General features: G+C 34.0%; 1 protein-coding gene across 7 annotated transcripts in view; it reads right to left on the bottom strand.

The window, feature by feature from the left end:
• Positions 1-892: 892 nt before the first annotated feature.
• LOC149796924 (H(+)/Cl(-) exchange transporter 3-like) overlaps positions 893-21,138 on the bottom strand; it is a 178,279-nt gene continuing 158,033 nt past the window's right edge. For 6 of the 7 annotated variants that reach the window (XM_089961594.1, XM_089961593.1, XM_089961595.1 and 3 more), the window contains 3 exons: positions 20,174-20,292; positions 14,206-14,300; positions 893-12,101 (listed from right to left, as the gene is read on the bottom strand). In XM_089961594.1, the coding sequence (XP_089817720.1) occupies positions 12,011-12,101; positions 14,206-14,300; positions 20,174-20,292 (305 nt within the window). In that variant the 3' untranslated portion in view covers positions 893-12,010. Of the gene's footprint in view, positions 12,102-14,205; positions 14,301-20,173; positions 20,293-21,138 lie in introns of those variants that run through there. The other variant, XM_089961600.1, reaches the window with a different exon arrangement.

Genomic DNA, 21,138 nt, shown 5'->3' with positions numbered 1-21,138 from the left:
ACATAAACTGAAGAATTGTGAACACGAGATACATCAGGACAAATCTAATATGTATACCACTAGACTAATATGTATAGCACTAGTCTAATATGTATACCATGAGACTAATATGTATACCACTAGACTAGTATGTATACCACTAGACTAATATGTATAGCACTAATCTAATATGTATACCACTAGACTAGTATGTATACCACTAGACTAATACGTACAGCACTAATCTAATATGTCTATTTCTAGTCTAATATGTATACCACTAGACTAATATGTATATCATTAGACGTATATGTGTACCACTAGACTAATATGTATATGACTAGATTAATATATATACCACTAGTCTAATATGTGTACCATTAGTCTAACATGTATACAACTAGTCTAATATGTATACCCTAGTATAATATTGTCTAATAAATACACTACTAAACATGTTTACCACTAGTATAATATGTATACCACTAGTCTAATATGTATATCATTAGTCTAATATATATACCAATAGTTTGACTAGTCTAATATGAATATAAATAGTTTAATATGTATACCACTAGTCTCATATGTGTGCCTTCATATATATTTAACTGTTCTGTAGTTATGCTCTGAAAATGAAAATGTTTGCTGACAGACAGATGGAGACTCATAATTTGAATGATCCATGTTATACTCTAGAAACGAAAATGTGTATGGACTGATTTTTGGCAGAGACAGTGTGACATATATATGCACATACACCTACCGTGGGAGGTGGATAACAAGGTACGATGAATGAAGGGATGGACAAAGTTAACGCTTTGCATGTATGACCCTACCACTGTATAGTATGGCATAAAAAAGGCAAGTGACTAAACAAGTGTTTCTTGGTAATCAACTGAAGAAAGTAACACACTGAAATAATGTTCTTTTAATTTTGCAAAAGATGATGACTTACCAACATAAAACATCTCTATTACAGATAAATAATACAGACATTACATGTAACCCTCATGAAACAAATTTGATTTCTGAAAAAAACATGACCAATAGCTGACCCAAGCTCAACCAGTGCTAGGATTTTGAATCTGCTCTTTTTAAGTTGTGAGTCTGGCACTAACTACTGAGCTACTGCAGCTCCTTAACGTAAAGTAAGGTCTGCAATAAGAAAGCTAATGTGTTGTTGTCTATAAACATTTCCACAGTGAGTGAAGGATCCTGCACATATCCATGACTCTCACACATTTATTAATGACAAGAAAGGTATATTTTGGTGTGCAAAAAATACATGTGAAATTATTAAATCATTAGTTAACTGACAGCTGTTTTGTATTTATACAGTTATAACTGTACATATATGAATGAACTCTTTTCAGAGGCTTAAAACTGAACTGATGTTTTAATAACACTGAACTTATACATATACAGACATGACTTAGTTTGACAAAGTACTTATTACAATTTTGGTATAAATTAAAAAAAATTGGAGTTGATACCATTTATGCTTAAGTCAAATAAAACTGTAAACATAGATCATCATCTGTCATTGTAGAATGTGCTGGCAGATCAAGGTCAATGTTGTTTGTTTTACTTATTACACCTAACCAACTGTGTAGACCCAGATCTACTAGCATATTAGGGATGAGCAGATCATGGTCTAATATAGTTTGACACATGAGTAGAGATACAGACACAGATAGACAGATCATGGTCTGTACAGTTTGACACATGAGTAGAGATACAGACACAGATAGACAGATCATGGTCTGTACAGTTTGACACGAGTAGACATACAGACACAAAGACAGACCATGGTTTATACAGTTTGCCAGATGAGTAGAGATATAGACACAGATAGACAGATCATGGTCTGATCATTCTGACACATGAGTAGAGACATAGACACAGATAAAGACAGATCATGGTCTATAGTTTGACACATGAGTAGAGATATAGACACAATAAAGACAGGTTATCAGTACAGTACATTGATGTAGGTGCTGTTAACATGTCTCATTTCATAGTGGAAGGACAACAGAACTTGCTTGACCATTAAAGTCTTGCATGATCCAATATTCTTCTTTTATCAAATGAGATGCAATAAGCACCAGATCAAGTTTATGTAATGATGACAAATTTATTGTATACCCATAACAATTATTTCAAAATAAGAAGACAACATTTTATTCCATGCACATATTCACAATGTACAATACAATCAAATGTAGAAGTTTTGTCAAGCAAGCATTGTTAGGTGATGTCATCTATACCAGCAAGGAATCTCAAACTCATAATACGATGAAAGGTATCAGATCAGCCTCGGGAAATAAAAAAGAAAAGAGTCAAAATAAATACTTAGCGTCAGCTGAATCAACGTCTAAGTTATATATGCCAATCTTTACAGCCAGATTAAAAAAATTATACTTCATTTAAAACTTTATACAGAAAAATAAAACCCTGACAAAAAGACAGAACTTTAATGAGAATTTATTACCCGTGATAGGCAAATGTAAAGACAGACACTTGAAGCTCACAATTATAAGGAATGTTGTCCGAGACATACTGACATGAGAAAAGAAAGGAAAAAGAATAATAAAACTATGCACAACTCTACATATACCAATATCCTATATACTCACTTACAAGGCAAGTCCAACTTCAAACAACATTGACCCTAATCTGCTCTCACATAATGGTGCTGACATATCAGGGTCTATGTTGTTAGTTCTACTTATTGTTCTTACAAACTACAGAGACCCAGATATGCAGGCACATTATGTGACAGCAGATCTGGGTTGGTGCAGTTTGCAGTTAGACTCTAATTATAAGAAAGTATATATGTTAGTTAGAAGCATTAAAACAAAACACATTTCTATACAGATGTAAGGCCCATGGTAAGAAAAAAGATTGCAGTAGTCAGTGGGATCCAAGTGCCAAGATAAATCAATAACAATTTTGTTTTGTCTACATGCAAATGTTTTATAGTGTTGAGATGGGAAATAGGACATAAAACAAACTTCCTTTCAATGAGGGTAATCCAAACTAAATTCTTTTTACCCCATTAATACATTGAAAAGAGGAACCTTGAAAAGAATGTCTTTCACTACTCTAAAATCAGATAAATTACAAAAATGTTGATCAAGACTGTTCCAAAAATACAAATACTTCAGCTGCAAGGAAAATAAAATCAATGTGTCCATACAGCACAGATGCATGTGATAGAATAGCAAAGTTTTAAGTCAAAAAGAGGCCGTAATTCTGTACATTTTTGCAAGAAATATGGTAAAATTCATACCTTACCTAGGTCAACTAAATTTCAAACCTCAGATCAAATTTGGTTTCAAAGCAAGAAGTCTTTTAATAGTGGAAACTGAAGTTCAAATTTGTAAGTGAACAAGTGCCACAAATTCGTAACATTTTGCCAGAAAATGTTGTAGATCAAACTTTACTTAGGTCTTCAAAACATAAAACCTAAAAAAAAATCTGACTTCTATCCACATAATATTTCAAGATTTGCATGGAAATTTAATCCAATTTTTGATGAAAAACAGAGGCAAAATCTCCACCACATTTTCCTGAAAAATAAATTTCTTTTTGTAAAGCAATATCGAAATTGATTTCAATCCATGAAATGCTTCCAAACTTGTTTTGACAGAAACAAAAATGCAATGTTCAAAGTCAAAAAGGGGCCATAACTCCATACTATTTTGCCACAAAAAGGTGAAAATCAAACATAATCCAGGTCTTCTTAATGTGATGTCTCAGATATGTACTAAATTTGATTTCAATCCATGAAATCTTTCAAACGTTATTTGACAGAAATTTAATTCATGACAGACTGGTCATGACGGATTGCAATGTGATACACGGGTAACACTATATGCTTCTCCTTAGAGATGGTGGGGGTATAATTATTGGAATTAACATCAAGACAGCACTTAGATGGGCATAAGGATGCATATGACAAAAATTGGACCAATTTGATTATCAAACAGCTGTGCCTGCTTCATGGAAGCAAGGAATCATTCACTAAAATTCAACAACCTCTGTTTGATTAAATATGTTCAATTAACAACCAATTTGTACAATCTAGTAGTCAAATGTGCATGAGACACTGACATAAATGAAAAACTTAACACAAGTCACTGAGGTGTGAAACAGATCAAATTGACTTATATTTGGTAGGGAGGCACTCTATTTGCTAAGACATATTCACACAGACTTACATGCCTCTGTGACCAATACTGCCTAAAAAAACAACTTAAGTGTAAAACTTAACCACTGTTGCAGTTACAATCACCTGCTTTTGGTAAGATTTTGCTTTATTCAACAAGATGCACAAACATATTAAGTTGCATGAATGTGGCAAAACAATGCACAAGAAAACGACAAATGCAAAACATTATCAAAGTCAATGAAGTGTAACATGTAGGTCACAGCGACCAAAGTTTAGTGGAGTGTTATTCTACTCATTAAGATGCTTCCACACACAAAATTGCATGCTTCTAGCTTCTGTGGCCAATACTATATTTACCTCAATCTAAAGCATACCCAAAGTCAATGAAGCATTAAAAATATAAATCAAAGAGACCTACTTTGGGTAAGATGATGCTGAATTGTTCAATATGCATTTATATACCATGCCTCATGACTCTATGAATAACAATGCCAGAAAATGCAAAATTTAGCCAAAATCACTGCAGTAAAAAAATGGTTACACAGACCTAGTTAGGAAGATTGATATTGTACTCCCCAAGATACATCAGCATACCAAACTGTATGGGTCTGCGGTAAACGATGCCTGAGAAATTGACCCAAATGAAAAACATACCCAAAGTAGGTGGAATGTGAAAATTAGGTCCCAGAGATCTACTTTTGGTTGATACTTGTGGTAATCACCAAAACACATCTACATACAAAGTTACATGGCTCTGTGACTTACTGTGCTAGAAAAACTTATCTAAATAAAAAACTTAACCAAGACTGGTTGTATGGAATGATGGATGAGGGTAATAATATATGCACCTTTGATAATGGGGAATAAAAGAGCAAATGATTTACTGGCAGTATTGTTTTGTTCCTACATTCTTTGGCCAGACTTAACTTCTATGACTGACCAATTTTTTGCAACTAATAAAATATACCGTCTATAAATTTCTCTTTATGAGAATATATATATATATATATACACACACACACACACACACACACATACACACAAACATAAATACATATATAAAGATGTGATACCATCATACTAGACTGTATCCTGCAGCTGATCCTGAAATATCATTTATGGGTTATATACATGTAGGCATGGAGACTGTGGGATGGAGGCCTGATGGGATGGGTGGTAAAGAAAATACCTTGATAACTATTGGTATTTGAGATCTGTTTCTAGTCATCACAAGAGCTTCCTATCAATACACAAATCCCTTTTCTAAAAGATCTCTTCTGGTTACAGAACACTTATCTGATCCGAGTACTTTATATACTTTCTTATATGTTGTGTCCAACTACATACAACATAAATCTTGATCTGCTGTCGCATAATGTGCAGGCAGATCAGGGTCTAGGTTGTTTGTTCTAATGATTACTCCTAACTAAAAGAACTCAGATCTGCTGGAGCATTATGCAATGGCTGATCTAGGTCACTACAGTTTTCAGTTAAACTCGACTTATAAGCAAGTATATGAAGTAGTGAATAGGAAACCTTTATTTAGAAAAATCTAGCATAAAATAAATTTCCCCACTGCTCCTTAACTGTAGCAGCAATACAAATGAGATGAGAAATATTTAACCAAATGCAACACACACACACAGAGTAAGAATCAGGACCCCAATACTACACTGAGGGTATATTCTTGACAATGTCACTGAACCTTCAACTCACTTGAATTCTATGGTGCAATAATTCACAGAAGCTCGACCTCTAATTCATGATGGCCTGTATTTCAAGGAAAGGTTTATCAGGGAAAAAATAGAAGGACAAATATTCGTACCAAACTAAAACTACTCATAAGACATTATTATCTGGGTAAACTTCATGAAGTTAATCTCTTCATAATAACAACATACAGACAATGTCATAATCTTGTGTAAGGACATATCAGAAGAGTTAACTCCCTTTGACTATGTTGGTGCTCTCATCTTTAGATGTGCATTCTCTCTCTCCCAATATGATTATGCTAAATAAAGCAGATGGAAGATCCCTCTTTGGTGCTTATTTGACCCAAAATGTTTAAATGGTAATGATACACCAGGCATGAATGTTTAATAATATGATTATACCTACCTTTCCATCCTCCTCGTCTATAAAGAAGGCATAGTCAAACATAAATAAATGTATTTTTCCCTTTGGTTTTATTTTTATATGAGGTTGTGGCAATTGATAGATGGATAGGCAGATGGCAGGTATCACAATATCCCTTAAATAGATATATCGCTAGATGGACAGATGCCAGAATCACAATCTAATAGTCAGATGGCATGTATCACAATATTAACAGCTAAAGCATGGGGAAAACAAACTGTAGTCATAGCAACATATGACTATATCTCACATTTTGTCTTCTATGAAACTTTCCTTCACAAGAAAGTAAAACATGTACAAAGAATTTATGGGAACTTGTTATACAATCAAGATTTTTTTCTATAAACAGTTGTTGGGATACTGTAACTTGAACAAAGCTGGAAAATTAAAACAATGCATACAATATCATACATACAAAACTTCTAAACAGTGAATGTCCCACAATTATATACTTTATATACTTGTTTATAAGTTGAGTCCAACTGCAAAGAACATATACCTTTATCTGCACTTGCAGATCAGGGTCTATGTTGTTTGTTGCACTGATTACTCCTAACAAACTGCATAGACCCAATTTGCCCACTCATTATGCCATGGCAAATCACAATCTGTGCATACTGCAGTTGGACATGACTGCTAAGTGAGTATACATGGCATGTATAATGGTATGTTTCACAAGATGTTTCACACATAATGGTATGCACAAAAATATGCAATTAAGCGAGTGCACTATTATTAAACATAAATGTGTTGATAAAATGTAAAACAACTGACATAAATATATATCACAGAGAGCAAAACAGCTGATAACCATTCAACTCAAAAACAATCAACTGAGGCTCCTTTTCTATTTTAGCCTGCTATTTAGCAACAAAAGACTTAAATAACAGGAAAGTTACAAAATAACTTTTAAACAGAGAATCATCAGGGGTGTGAACATATGTAATTATGGATTAAAATGCATACATATGGCACAGTAACTGCTACTCCGAGCTAAACTAAGATAGGCTTGACAACAAATTGTGACCTTTATTTCCCATTGCAAAATTCAAAGTGCTTATTAAAAACATTTGAATCATTTGAAACATGGACAAAATGGATGATCTAAATTTAAATGCAATTATAGCAGCTCAAATGCCATCTAGTCATTCCTCAGAAAAATTCCTCAATTAAACATAAGTATGAAAGCATGTGTGATGTTTTGGTAATGACTGCCAAATGAATGCCAGAATAATCCAACAAAAAGTGTTGTTTCATGTTAAAAAACCCAAATGAATCTTGTGTGATCTGTTTAATCTTCTGTAAACTGTCTTAATCCTCTGTCAGTCTTTTACTTAAGTAGGCAATCCTTATTACAAAGCACAATGAGGCATACTTGCTTACAAGTCAGACTGAACTGCAAACTTTCATAGAACCAGATCTGTCACTGCATAATGTGCTGGAAGATCCGCATCTATACTGTTTGCTAAGTGTAATCAGTTCAACAAAAATAGACCCAGTACATTATTTGATAGCAAATCATGGTCCATATTGTTTGCAGTTAGTACAATCATGGTCCATATTGTTTGCAGTTAGTACAATCATGGTCCAAATTGTTTGCAGTTAGTACATAAGCAAGTATAAATGGTAAATATTCACTTGACAATAAACTAATATATTGTACATTCATGTTATAAATTAGGCCTCTAATGAATCGGTAGTTCACAAGATGTATACTGCTTCTTTTACTCCTGCACAGTTGTAGCTGCAGTTCACTGAATGCCTTGAATTTGTTATTTGATATTAAACAGTGACATATGTAACCAGTGTTCTTGTGAAAAATAGACCACAAAAAAACCCAACAAAAACAAAAAATACAAAACCGACATCTTAGATTGCACAACTAGTATTTGACACAGACATACATATAAATATCCCAATTTATCACACAGTTTAATTCGTGCTTACCTTCTATTACATGCAAAAATTTTGTTCTTTGCCAACCTATATCATAGAGAATGCAGTTGCCAGTTCCCTAATTTTTCCACTTTTATTTTCTCTCACTGTGAAGTAAAGTTCTCTTTTTGCATCATACTCGCTTGTGTTCATTAATGTCCTTTGTCAACTGAATGGTTTGAATAGCTTGAAATATTATGCTAAATCTAAATCCAATGCACTTACCAAAATACGTATTTTGGATCAAATCAATAATTATAATAAAAAAGAATAAATTAAAATCGTATACAATTAAGGCATTGTAGTTTTCACAAAAAAATTAAATTAATTTTTCATCTCATATTTTAACATGTTATAAGTAAATGAAGAAGTTCACACTTCAAATGGTTTCAAAAACATATAGATGTTGTTGTGGTGGGTTTAATGCAGTTTTTCAGTACAAGATAGACTATAAATGGTCTGTCAGAATATCTGGTGGAGGAATAACACAAAAAACCCACAGGAATAACCACTGAATAAGCTTCTACCAAGCTTTCTTACCTACCTGAGACTCAAACCACACATACAGGTGAAATGTTAGTGTTTTCTAAAGGCATGTGCCTTTGACCACTCAACCATATACAGTTGTATGATTTAGTTATTCCAGTGACCAGTGCATTGTTTACTTATCATCTATGTTATAAGATATGTTTAATTTTGGACTATTGTTTAATTGAGACATCAAATAATGAAAGAGAAGATTAAGAAACAAAAGGATCACCATTTGAATCAAGAGAAATTTATGTTTCAGATGGCTTCAAAAATATACCATGGAAACATTTTGATATGTGTTGCTTGTCAAGTGTATGTTTGATATAATCTCACATAAGAAAAAAAAAATATTTGCTAACTTCAGGCTAATTTTTGACTGAGGTTTAAAATAATGAAATTAATAAATAAAATACATTTACTGGACTTGTCCAAAAATGTTTGATCTATTCTGACTGACAACAAAGTGCATAAATCAGACTTTGGGAGTTTCTAACATAAACTTGTATGTAGGCTTTAACTGAAATTCATACAGGAAGTCAAGGAAACTGATCATGAACTAACAGCCTGAATGAAGTTTGGGAGTAAACCATTCCATTTCAAGGGTAACGAGTGACTTCCACAAAAACAGTTACATAATTTTTTATAGAAAAAAATAAAATATTTATTAAACTGATCTTTACCGCAATAACTTTCCACTACTGCACAGTAGAGAGAGAGTAGTACTTTTGAATACAGCCACAAATCCATACAACTCTACAGCATAAATGGTCCTTTTTCAGTCAATGGTCAACAGCAGTAGAGTTATACTCTGTGACTCTAAAATGCAAAGAGAATTAAGTATGTGGCGATAAACTTATTTAAATGGGTGTATATAACTGTTGATTGAGCAGGTATTGGTGCACTATTGTTTGCCCTTACATTGGGTTAGAAATATGTTTAGATCACAATATTGTTTGGTGCATGTATATTGTATACCAGATGAATAAGCAAACGTTTGTTGGGTATTGTTTACCCTGGATTAAGCAAGAACTATATGCAGGATGCATTGAAGACAAACATGAAGAGTTAATGTCTTTATTGTTGATGGTTCAATAGTAATTAAATTTACAATTGCTAGCTTATTAAGGGGTTAAAATCATTCAAAAATAAGCACGAAGCAACAATATTTTTGTTCTTCTTCAAGAATCATACCTGTCAACTTTTCAAAAGCCAAGTAGGGAGAATAAATTTTAAAAAAAGGGGATTGGGACTTCAAATCGGGAGGTTTTTTGCAGCACTTGTTAAGCCTCTTTTTCCTCTAAATATGGACCGATCTTCCAGGTCCAATACACGTGAAATTCTCAAAAAGATGTGCTGTTTCTCCCTGTGACACATCTTATTTTACCTCTGGATGTGCCCTCATTTCATATTCTGGTCAGCAGTGGCAAAACTGCACAATAGCTAAAGATTAGTCTTAAGTAAACAATCAAGAAAGCCAGTGTGAATAATTAACAATTAATCCTCATCACTGAAATTATCATGGGAAAAGGACTGGCCCTCCGACATATTCAAAGAAACCATGTTCTACAGTGTGTGTTATGTAAGCATCGGTAACTGATTTGATGGTAAATGATGCCCTACCTTGTTGTAACTAATGGTTCCTAAATTTGCGGTCTCCACCTACCATACATGTGGCAACTGTATTTCCCTCGTTTTATATCTGACCTTATTTCCTTATTGTCAACTCATAAGGCATTTAACACTGTTTACTAAATAACATATTTATTTCGAATTACTTTACTGAGAGCACATATGCTGCATGGTATATTTTTTATTTCTTCTTTTAATTTAATGATGGTATTGATGTTTGTATATATGATACACTAATACCAGGTGTTTACTTAGGTAAGTTATTGTGGATTGAAACTAATTGCTGATGATTTTATTGTTGTGTTTTTGGTTTATTTTATGATGTCAGTATTGCAGCAGGGGTAAAGAAAAAAAACATAAATTTACGTGAATAATGGTTATACTTAGCATTATATTTACTGAGTATGATAATACGATAATATGATGCAGTATGATAATACTTATTTCATCACAACAATATTCATAGGTGATAAAATAGAACACGGATTCTGCGGATTGAATATATCTATTTATGTATATTTTTTATAGAAGAAATGAAAATCAACAGACATAATGTATTAATCGGGACTTCTCTGCAAAAATCAGGAGATATTATGGAATTGGGAGGTAGGTGTAGAACAACCCCAAAAATTCGGAGTTTATTTTCTCCTGGTGTCAGAGTTGACAGGTATTAAGAATGCAACTTATACTGCCAAATTATTATCATCAAACACACTCGTTTATTTTGGCATGAATGATCTGAAGTACTTGAATGAATTTGTTAAATTATTGTAAAACTTCATAAGCCATGCCACATCGGTACTAAATTCTAATTTATGTTATAAAGAAGCATGTTATTGCTGAGCTTCACTGTACTGCATGTCAAGCAGACCTTGTCTGGATCTGATCCCTTAAGTTTTTCATACACAGTCAGTACTCCTCGATAATAAATTGTAATTTTTTGTACTCTAAACAAAATCTATATTTTTTCATGATTTATAAATACAAGAATGATGGTACTGCATGCCTATTTAACTCCATTATAAACTGAGCAAATGTATTCTGGTGCATGGATGCCCAATTTCAATTTCTTTTATTACTAGTTAAAACAGTACATGTTTGGATACACAGTAAGGTGCTATACCAGTCCATGGTGGTGGCAGATCCAGAGGTGGTTTAGAGTTTCAATCAAATCCACCCGACAATGCAGCTTCTGTATCAAGCAGATGCTGTACTATTTTACAAATGGATCAAATGAACAGAGGGTAAAATAAAAATCTTGAGATTCTGAAACATATGTTAATTTGAGTCTATTGTTTTTTCCAATAGGTCACACAGTGCAACTCTACCCAGTACTCGAGATATTCATCTGCACCAAAAGCAAATCCCCGAGAATAAACCAGCTCATAAATTACCCATACATTAATAACATATAATCCACAGTTTCCTACATTTTCATTTGCAAACACACTTGTCTGAATATCCAAAGAAAACAAATGTAGTGCTACCTCACAATTTATCATTACACATTTTATCCAAATTACAAATTTCTATATGTTTTATTTACGTAATAAATAAATACAGACTTGAACAAAGACAATGAAAGATGATGAAAGTAATGTATAACATAATCCAGCAGGTAGAAAATCAGTTGAACAAAATGGAATCTGGATCCTGGTTCTGAAGTTGGGCTATATGGCGAAGGACATCTTTCTTTGTAATAACTCCCAGTAACCGTCTGTAAAAGAGGTAAATGTTGTTAGTGCAGTTGCTTGTGTACCATATATATTTGAGTAAAATTAAAGATTCTGATCCTCCACTGCATCATGTGCTGGTAGATTAGAGTCTATGCTGTTTGTTTTACTGACTCAGATCTGCTGCATGATGGCAGATAGGAGTTTATACAGTTTTCAGTTGTTTGACTTTTATATGAGCATGCATGGCATTTATAATGCACATCTAACTGCATACGGACTCAAATCTACTAATGTACTGCTTATGTAATAGGCACTCTACAGATATTTATGTAGTTCTGAGAGAGTGACAGATGTAAGATGAAGTTATTTGCATTTGCAGCATGCACAATGGAGAAAATGTTGGCACAGCTTTGTTAATATCATACACTGTGGCTGAAATTTCTTTTGATATTTAACTTGTGGAAATTGCTCACAATCTAAGCAGACTGATAACTAAGATGGCTGCATAAATGTGCTTCAAAAATCAGCCTGAATTAGTATAAAATAATATCTTTAGCAGTTACTAAAATAGGGAAAACGCGTTTTGGCAGGCTAGAAAAATACCAGCTTGAAAAAGTGCAATGAATGCAAAACAAAATAAATAAAAATACAAGTTATGCTCTTTTCATTACAAATTACTTCTGATGTTCAGGAAGTGAAACTGACCAAACAGAGCTAACAGTTATTTTGATAGGTATAAACTGAATAACACATAACACCCATGAATCATGCACCAAAATAAAGGGAATGAAAAGTTTTAACAATACTTAAGATGTGCTAGGTCTTTTTAAACAGCAAGGATAACTAGTGAGGAAAATCGGGGAAATTGTTTCCTTAAAAATTTAACCATATGTAAAATACAAAACTGCAGGATGCCAACTAAGGATTCCTAGTGAACAGCAGTCAAATCTACTACTGCCTGATGCCCCAGATGTTGGTTCTACTTTTGGATTTCCTAGTGAATCACAGCCAAATCTACTACTGCTTGATGCCCAGATGTTGGTTCTACTATCAGATTTCCTAGTGAATCGCAGTCAAATCTACTGCTGCTTGATGCCCCAGATGTTGGTTCTATCAGATTTCCTAGTGAATCGCAGTCAAATCTACTACTGCTTGATGCCCCAGATGTTGGTTCTACTATTGGATTTCCTAGTGAATCATAGCCAAATCTACTACTGCTTGATGCCACAGATGTTGATTTTACTTAATGATTTAAGTTAAAGCATACACAGTCAGTTCTAGTACTGATTGATGCCCACAATATAGTTTTACTTAATGATATTAAGTTTACTGCTTAGACTGGTGTCATACTATTTTAAGATTTGGTTTAAATTCTGAAATATCTGAAAACCAGCCAATATTTATGCCATTTCAATGCTGGATCAACATTAAATGTTCCGTTAAAATAAAAGTCTGTGAAGGAAGGAAATTTGACAAAATATCAAGCTGATCATAAAGGCTTAATTATTCTTCAAATATTGGACATTTTTTATTTCTTACTATCATGTCTTTCATTGATTAAATTCCATAATTATGCTGAAAATTATATGAGCAGAAACTTATTAAAATAAAACCCACAGAAGCACTGAATGCCACATTATACACCTGCCCCATGATTAACAGTCCTCTATGTAGATAACTGAAATTTTTTCACATAAACCATTTTTCTTCTTCCGGTGAGAGTGGCCCAGTCCTTTCTCCTTTTGGCCCTGAAATTGACAGGCTTCTTACTTACACTGAGTGCAAGACATCTGCAAAGTTGGGGCTAGGTCTGTGATGTAGAACTTGTGTCATTTTGTATGAACCATTTATCTTCTTTTGTCAGTGACCTTGCCTAAAGGACCCTTTGACTCCAAAATCTATAGGCTTCTTCCTTACCACAAACACAAGTGCTCCACCAAATTTGTAGATGATAGGTAATTGACAACTAAAGTTATTGTACAGAAAACAAATTGGCAACAGGACAGAGGAGATATATCTGCATATCTGCAGTTTGTAAGCCAAGCAAGTGCTATAAGAAATTTTCACTACCAGTTTCTTGATTTGTGTTGCAGAATGGAGTTTAGAAAGATCAAGACTGGAAGATTGGAGGCAATGACTACTTACCCGTTATGAGTGACTACAGTTTGTCTAAGACCTAATTTTCTGAACATCTCAACCACAGTCTCCATAGGAGTCTGGTCTGTTATTGTGACTGGAGCCTGAAATTAAAAAAAAAATTTTTTTTATACAGATGAAAGGGTCAATACAATTAATAACAAGAGTTTTTAAAAGGTACTGACACTCTACTAGCCAAAACAAACTTGTAGGAATTTTTAAGAAAATGTTTTTTCCCCCTCTTGTACCTTTTAAAATTGCAGAATGACACATCAACATACAAAGTTTGTTAAAAACTATTTTTAAATGTTTTGAGTTAACATATTCACAACATAAGTAAAGCAGAAATATCTTTGTCATAGCCTTTGATGGTGAACCTGAGATCATGGATGGAAGATCACTGAACATGTCTCACATATAGCCAAGATAGTCTTTGATAGTGAACCTGAGATCATGGATGGAAGATCAATGAATATGTCTCACATGTAGCCAAGATAGCATTTGATGGTGAACCTGAGATCATGGATAGAAGATCACTGAACATGTCTCACATACAGCCAAGATAACTTTGATGGTGAACCTGAGATCATGGATGGAAGATCACTGAACATGTTTCACATAAGCCAAGATAGCCTTTGATGGTGAACCTGAGATCATGGATGGAAGATCAATGAACATGTCTCACATACAGCCACGATAGTCTTTGATAGTGAACCTGAGATCATGGATGTAATATCACTAAACATGTCACACATACAGCCAAGATATGCCCACCTGATATGTTTGGCTAAATCCATAAAATAATAATTTTCTTTAAAAGTTATTCAACTGGCATCATTCAAGGTATTCTTCAGATACATCCACAGACAAATCTGATCAAAATTAATTCACAATTATTTATGTTATCTTCCACATATGACATCACAGAACATCACCTACCTCCTGAGGCAAAACATTTCACTCTGAAATCAATGTTAGATTGCATCTTTCAACTTGTTTACTGAAAAACATTTATTCAAAATCTGGTCAAAATTCATTTGTCTATAAAACTAACAAGTCATTATCCATTTAAGCTCAGTGGAGGATAGAAATGCATCCAATTATAAATGTTTGTTTGGTTTTTAAGTTTGCTGGTGGTGAAATGGACATCAATTTTATTAACGACAAATTACATACTGCTCAGGCGATTTAAGCGAAAACCACACATCGAAGTCACAAGTGTTTCAAGTGGAGTAGTTATAACAAGATTTTTGAGAAAGTCACTATGACTGCCATGCTGGAGGTCAGATCAGCATCACAAATTAAAACATCCATCCATTCAGTAGCAGCCATGAGATTTTACAGAAATCCAAACAGCAGCCATTCTGAAACTACGATCAACATCTTTTTAACACTGAAAAAAGTATATAAAAAATAACAAAAGATATTCAATATGGCCATCATGGCAACCATTTGATACAAGATTGACACCTTTTTCATTCAGGTCCAACTAGATATCATCAACAATATTTTGGTGAAAACCCTTGTCAATATGGCACATCAATTTATTTGGAAAAATCCCATGCTGATATGACTTTCCATTTAGCAGTAGTAGTAATAACAACACTTTCGATAAGGCTGCCATGTCAACCCTATTTGGAGTCAAATCAGTTCCATTTTCATTTAGGTCCCACTCAACAACATAAGAAGTCTTCTGGTGAAAATCCCATGTTGATATGATATTCAGTTTAGGAGTTGTGATAACAAGGTTTTTAAGGTGGCTTTCATGGTTACCATAATGGATGTTAGATCAACACCATTTTCATTTAGAACCAACTTAACATCATAAGAAGTCTTTTGGTGAATACTACCATGTTCACAAAGTGAAATAATTCAGTTTCATAGGTAAATCAAATAGGTGCTAGATGCATGTAGAAGAACTAAAATTACACATCATTGCCCTGAATGAGAATTTTAAGCCATCTGTATTAAAGGTTATTCTCAAGTTTGTGAACAGTGTCAAATTTTCTTTGAAGGTCAAATTTTACTCCCTATATAATTCACAAGCATGATTATTTCATTTGTCGGAATAGTGTTCACGTGTGATTCATTTTATAAGATTATTCAGGAAGCAATAAGCTATCAGCAAAGCAAGCAAAGCACAGCAAAAATAAGTTTCTTAACTCCCGGTTGACAGACTTTTACTTTGTGAAGCAGACAGGTAAGATCAGGGTGAGGGCTTTTTAATTCCTTGTAAATACTACAAAACAACATATTGAAACAAGTCATTATGTAGTAAACAGCATCCATCAAAATAGGAGCACCACCTGTACCTAACATGTTGAATTGAACATTCAGATTATTATTTGTTATCTTAATCTCGTACTATTAATCTTAATCAAATACTATTAACTGAACATGCTTTTCAGTATGATTTTAGCCAGAACAATAGTAATCAGACCTTTGTGTCTGTACCAACGATTGTGTTGATAAAGTGTTAACACCCAAACTGGACAGAGGCATTTGTTACTGCTGTATTACCTGTAAAGCCCCATTAAACATAGAAATAGGGGCCCAGAGTGGCCGAGTGGTCGAAAGCGCTCTCTGTTATGGATCACTGCCATCTCACCTCTGTCTGCATGGGTTTGAGTCTCAGATTCAACTAATGTGGGTATGTGAGAAAGCTTGCCAGTAGCTTCTCATGGGTCAGTGGTTCTTTCTGGGGTTTTCCCAGGTTCTTCCTCCACCATTAATACTGGCCGCCATGTATAGCCTATCGTGTGCTGAAAAATGGCGTTAAACCCTACAACAACAACAACAACAAACATGGAAATATCCCTTCCCAAATGAAACTGTTAGTTCCAAATGTAATGTATATTCAATTTTCTATAGAGACAAGCATATCTTGTGGTCCAACTATAGCAGATACAGTTCTGACAATGCTAACGTTATGGTTGTAAAGAACAACTCATGATTAGGATTTACCCAGAGAATCCAGGAGGGAAGTTTGAACAACAGCATCATTCAGTCTCTAGATAGTTCAAAGATGAACACAAATGACACTTTCATTACCTTCAAATCCCCTACTAACTATTATTGAAAGTAGCAAAGACTACATCTAATTAAGCATGTATTTGTCCATCCAATTGATTTTAAAGACAGAAACTTGATGGTTGTTTTTATTTAATGTCAGAATGGTGTCATTATGAATCTGCATAGTGTGTATAGTGATGATATTTGACAATGCTATGTCTACCAATTATTTCTTTGTAAGTGTATGAAATACTATGAAGAATACTGACACATTATTTTCTTTTATCAGATTTCAATTTTCAATCACTTTCCATAGCTTATTCTCGATTGGACTGACTTCCCTTGGAACCTCAAAACACCTACTGAGTCTAAAAAAACCAACACTGTCTCAGAATATGGCAGGTACACCATTCCCTTGATAACCTGTGTCCTGATAACTCGCAAACTCGCGTATAATGCAGGGTCAGTCATGTCATGGTTCCCATTTATTTTACTAGAAAGTACAAAAATATGATTCCTATTTTTTTAAAATGAAAAAATTGTTATCAAAATTGGTAACTAAAACTTCGATATATCGCTTGTTTTATAGTAAAAAATGGTTGATATGACCTGGAAATTTGAATCAACGTTATGAAATGATTAACTTTTAATAAGAAATCGCGTGTTTTGTTAAAATTTTCTTTCCAAACAATATTCTTAGTACACCATAAACAACAGTATGCAACAAAATTTTGATCAATGAAATTGTCACTAATGCCTACTTGAGGCAGCACTTTAATAAATATATACAAATGAAATGTTTTTTAATGAAGTGAAATGCATACTTTAGTTATATCTTTTAATTCGGTTTAAAGGTAATGATCATAAAATACAAGGTGCACTGTTGTGACGTGTAAAATGTCCATCTGCCTTAACAGCTATGTCTGTCAGTGTTTCTGTGAGAACCTAATTAAGTGCCAATGGTGATGTGATGTGATTTTGATTTTTAACGTAGCTTTAAAAAAAATTTAGTCATATCGCTATGATGTCTGCAACATGGCAGTTTATAGTGACATCTAGCACTGGGGCATCATGCTGCAGACATGTAGCATGATGTCCCACCCAGTCACATTATCCTGACACCAGGCCGACCAGTACTAACACTAACCTCTTAATGCTGAATGCCAAGTGAGGCAGCTGTTAGTACCAATTATGTAAGTCTTTGGTATGACTTGGCCGGGGATCGAACCCACGACCTCCCACAGATGTTATAACCACTAGGCCACCGGAGCGGTAAGTGCCAATGGTGTTTTGATACCTAATACATATTTGTTGTTTTGTTGCATTGAATCAAAAGTTGACCGCCTTGTATTACCATGTTAATTATGTCTGTTGCATCAAAAAAAGGGGGTGGACTAACTGAAATGTTAAAAGGCATGCAAATACAACCTGCGTAAGAGCTTGTGGTCCCAATCTAGTGTCAGGTCAACTCATTTCAAGTGATCAAGAGAACACTGTTACAATTGTTTCTGAGAACATAACATAATCAAACTATGTTAAATCAGCACACACATTCTCAAATGTGATCAATGATAGCAAGACAACCAAGTAAAAAGAATACTTGATGATGTAAAATTCTGTTTCAGAAATACATTCTAGTTTCAGAGTTTGTAGTTAATTTGTAAATCCTGAATTGATGATTGGAGATGGATGAGAAGAAGTTTCACTATTGCTTGCAATGAAATCATGACATCAATATTTTAATATTGAACAAAAAAAATTGACTTTCGACAATGATTGTTTCAAGAACTAAATGTTCCATATTTTTAAATAAAAGGAACCTTGTTTGATTGTGAATTTGAATCAATAACTAGTCTGGTTCCCTGCTTTGTATACTCGTTGAGTTGCATTCCAGAAGAGTAGAAAACAAAGCATGGAGCATAAGAATCAGGGAACCAAACTACTCAACAACACCATAAAGCAGTGATGTAATACACAATGTTTTCATGTACACAGGGGTTGAAACCAGTTGGAATAATGTTAACAATTGATCAGTGGATGGACATCTTGAAAACTAAAGTCATTTTTACATAAAAATGAATAAAAGCACTTTATTGACAATAATTCCCAATGCGATTTTAAAACGAAAATTCAGCCATTAAACAGACCAGTTCGCTCCCCCCCACTGCTGTTTTCTTGATGTCCAGTGAGGATGGTATCATTTCATATTGTTTATATATTCCTTGATAACCTGTGCCCTCGCTTACAGTTTGGTCTGTTTTTGGACCCCATTGTGCACAAATTACAGAGGGAGAGGTGTAAGAACAAATATATTTATTTCCAACATTACAGTATATGCAACTCTCCTAATGAGTCCAGATGTACAGACCTGAGGACACAATCAAGATGTGCAGACCTGAGGACAAAATCAAGATGTACAGACCTGAGGACACAATCAAGATGTACAGACCTGAGGACAAAATCAAGATGTACAGACCTGAGGAAAAAATTAAGATCTACAGACCTGAGGACAAAATCAAGATGTACAGACCTGAGGACAAAATCAAGATGTACAGACCTGAGGACACAATCAAAATATACAGACCTGAGGACAAAATCAAGATATACAGACCTGATGACAAAATCAAGATATACAGACCTCAGGACATAATCAAGATCTACAGATCTGAGGACAAAATGAAGATGTACAGACCTGAGGACAAAATCAAGATGCCACCTCTGTAAGCTACAGGCCACAATAAGCAGCAATTGATTTGTGGATATTTGGATACTTAATTTTTTTGTTGAACAATTAAATAACATACAAGTAAAAAATTAATGATGACCGATGGAGGTATATAAGGGTGTAAATATCATCATGGGATTTAAGAACAAAGAGACTGGGTTGATTAGAGATAAACAAGGATAAAAAACACAGGAACTGAGTGTAAAGTAATTACAGAACATGTGATTGACCTGTACTTACCATATCCATGATTTTTCTGAGTTTGAGTGGAGCAGGTCCATTCACTCTGCGTGGAACCTGGTCAGTAAAATACACAACAGACTCGCCAACCACACCTTCTATTGTCTTCCTAGCATTGGCTATGAAAAAGGAAAAAAAAAACAATATGTGTATTGTGATCTCATACAATCATCAGAAGGAACAGGTGAAACAGATGAAAACAATCTCTCTAGAATCATACTGAATAAGTAACTAGGATGTGCACATGGTCTCAGTTTACCACAAGCAGCTGACACACATTTACTAAAAGGTAGAATTAATAATGGACCTTATAGTAGAAAATACCAAATACTGTATGACCTTGACCTGAAGTCAAAATGAGCGAGCAAGCATGTCACTTAATGAATCGTCTTAGACTTATTATGATTCATACCAAGTAGGCAGAAAATCCAAGTGGTTTAGAAAATTAAGCAAATAAGGAAAACTTCCGCCAAAAACAATAACACCAATTTTCAAGGACTGTGACCACAAGGTCAAAGAGTTAAGCAAGCATATCACATAATTAATCTTTTTAGCTTCAAAATGATTCATCCGAAGTACAAAGAAAACCCCTCAAGTGGTTTAGGAAATGTAAGCAAATAAAAAGCTTTAACCAAAATGACAATGCCATAACTGCCAGAAAAGCGACTGGCTTGTCTCGCTTCTCATGAACTTGGGCTTCACAATAATTTATTAATGTCAAGAAAAGATACTCAAACAGAGTCCAAAGAATTCAAAAGAAAATACCTAATGGAGATATTATAGTTATCTACATGTCAAAAATTCCTATCCCTTCACAGTTCATATCAAACGTTGGAGACAATATAATTTATCTGTATCTCAAAATTTCTTATCTTTTCACACATCATATGGAATATTAGAGACAACTAAATCATTTGTGTATCAGAAAAATTCTTTTCCCTTCACAGTTCATATTTCAACATTAG

The sequence above is a fragment of the Sinohyriopsis cumingii genome, chromosome 6 (assembly GCF_028554795.1).
Source record: "Sinohyriopsis cumingii isolate HCF-2022 chromosome 6, ASM2855479v2, whole genome shotgun sequence".
NCBI lineage: Eukaryota > Metazoa > Mollusca > Bivalvia > Unionida > Unionidae > Sinohyriopsis > Sinohyriopsis cumingii.
Note: the sequence above shows the minus strand (reverse complement) of the source record. Positions and strands in the feature narration are given on the sequence as shown.